The sequence below is a fragment of the Plasmodium vivax genome, genomic scaffold (genome assembly GCF_000002415.2).
Source record: "Plasmodium vivax scf_7073 genomic scaffold, whole genome shotgun sequence".
Taxonomy (NCBI): Eukaryota; Apicomplexa; class Aconoidasida; order Haemosporida; family Plasmodiidae; genus Plasmodium; species Plasmodium vivax.
Genome location: NW_001849997.1, coordinates 1 through 857, shown reverse-complemented (window position 1 = coordinate 857; position 857 = coordinate 1). Strand labels below are relative to the sequence as shown.

At 41.3% G+C, this 857-nt stretch overlaps 1 protein-coding gene across 1 annotated transcript; it reads left to right on the top strand.

The window, feature by feature from the left end:
• On the top strand, positions 1–774 carry PVX_224290 (citrate synthase, mitochondrial precursor, putative; the record flags this gene model as incomplete). Its single annotated transcript, XM_001612284.1, has 1 exon — positions 1–774. A coding segment is annotated over one exon (774 nt), but the record flags the coding sequence as incomplete, so codon positions are not given.
• Positions 775–857: the final 83 nt, after the last annotated feature.

Here is an 857-nt window from a genome sequence, read left to right as displayed (position 1 = left end):
AGGTCTTTTATAGATAATAATATAAAAAAGGGGGAAGGGATGAACCTAGATATTGATTTTGACTGGTCAGCTAATTTTGCAAAATTGATTGGCTTCGAAAATGACGAAGTAAAAGATTTGTTAAGACTATACTTTCTTCTACATAGTGATCACGAGGGGGGAAATGCAAGTGCCCATGTATCTCATTTGATTGGAAGTACCTTGGGAAATCCCTACTTATCTTTTTCTGGATGTGCTATTGCCTTATCAGGACCTTTGCACGGATTAGCCAATCAAGAATGTTTGAAATTCCTGTTGGATATAAAAAAAAAACTGGATGGTAAAGAACTAACTTACGGATTTATTGAAAAGTATGCCAAAGATTTTCTCAATTCTGGAAGAGTCATCCCTGGGTATGGCCATGCTGTGTTGAGAGTCCCTGATCCTCGTTTCTTGGCCCTTCGAAATTTTGCCTTAGCACATTTTCCAAATGACCCCATAGTACAAATATTAGAAATGTGCTATAAAGTAATACCAGGGATTTTGTCTGCCACTGGGAAGGTCAAAAATCCGTACCCAAATGTCGATTGCTATAGTGGTTCTCTCCTGCACCATTACGGTATTAAGTACCCTGAGTATTACACTGTCCTCTTTGCGCTTTCTAGATCCATCGGGGTAATGTCCCAGTTGGTGCTATCTAGGGGGTTAATGTACCCATTGGAGCGGCCCAAATCGGTGGACGTGCACAATTTGAAGAAAATATGCGAAAGGAATTACGTAAAAATTGAGGAATAAGGGTCAAGACAATTCTGCAGATATCCAGCACAGTGGCGGCCGCTCGAGTCTAGAGGGCCCGCGGTTCGAAGGTAAGCCTATCC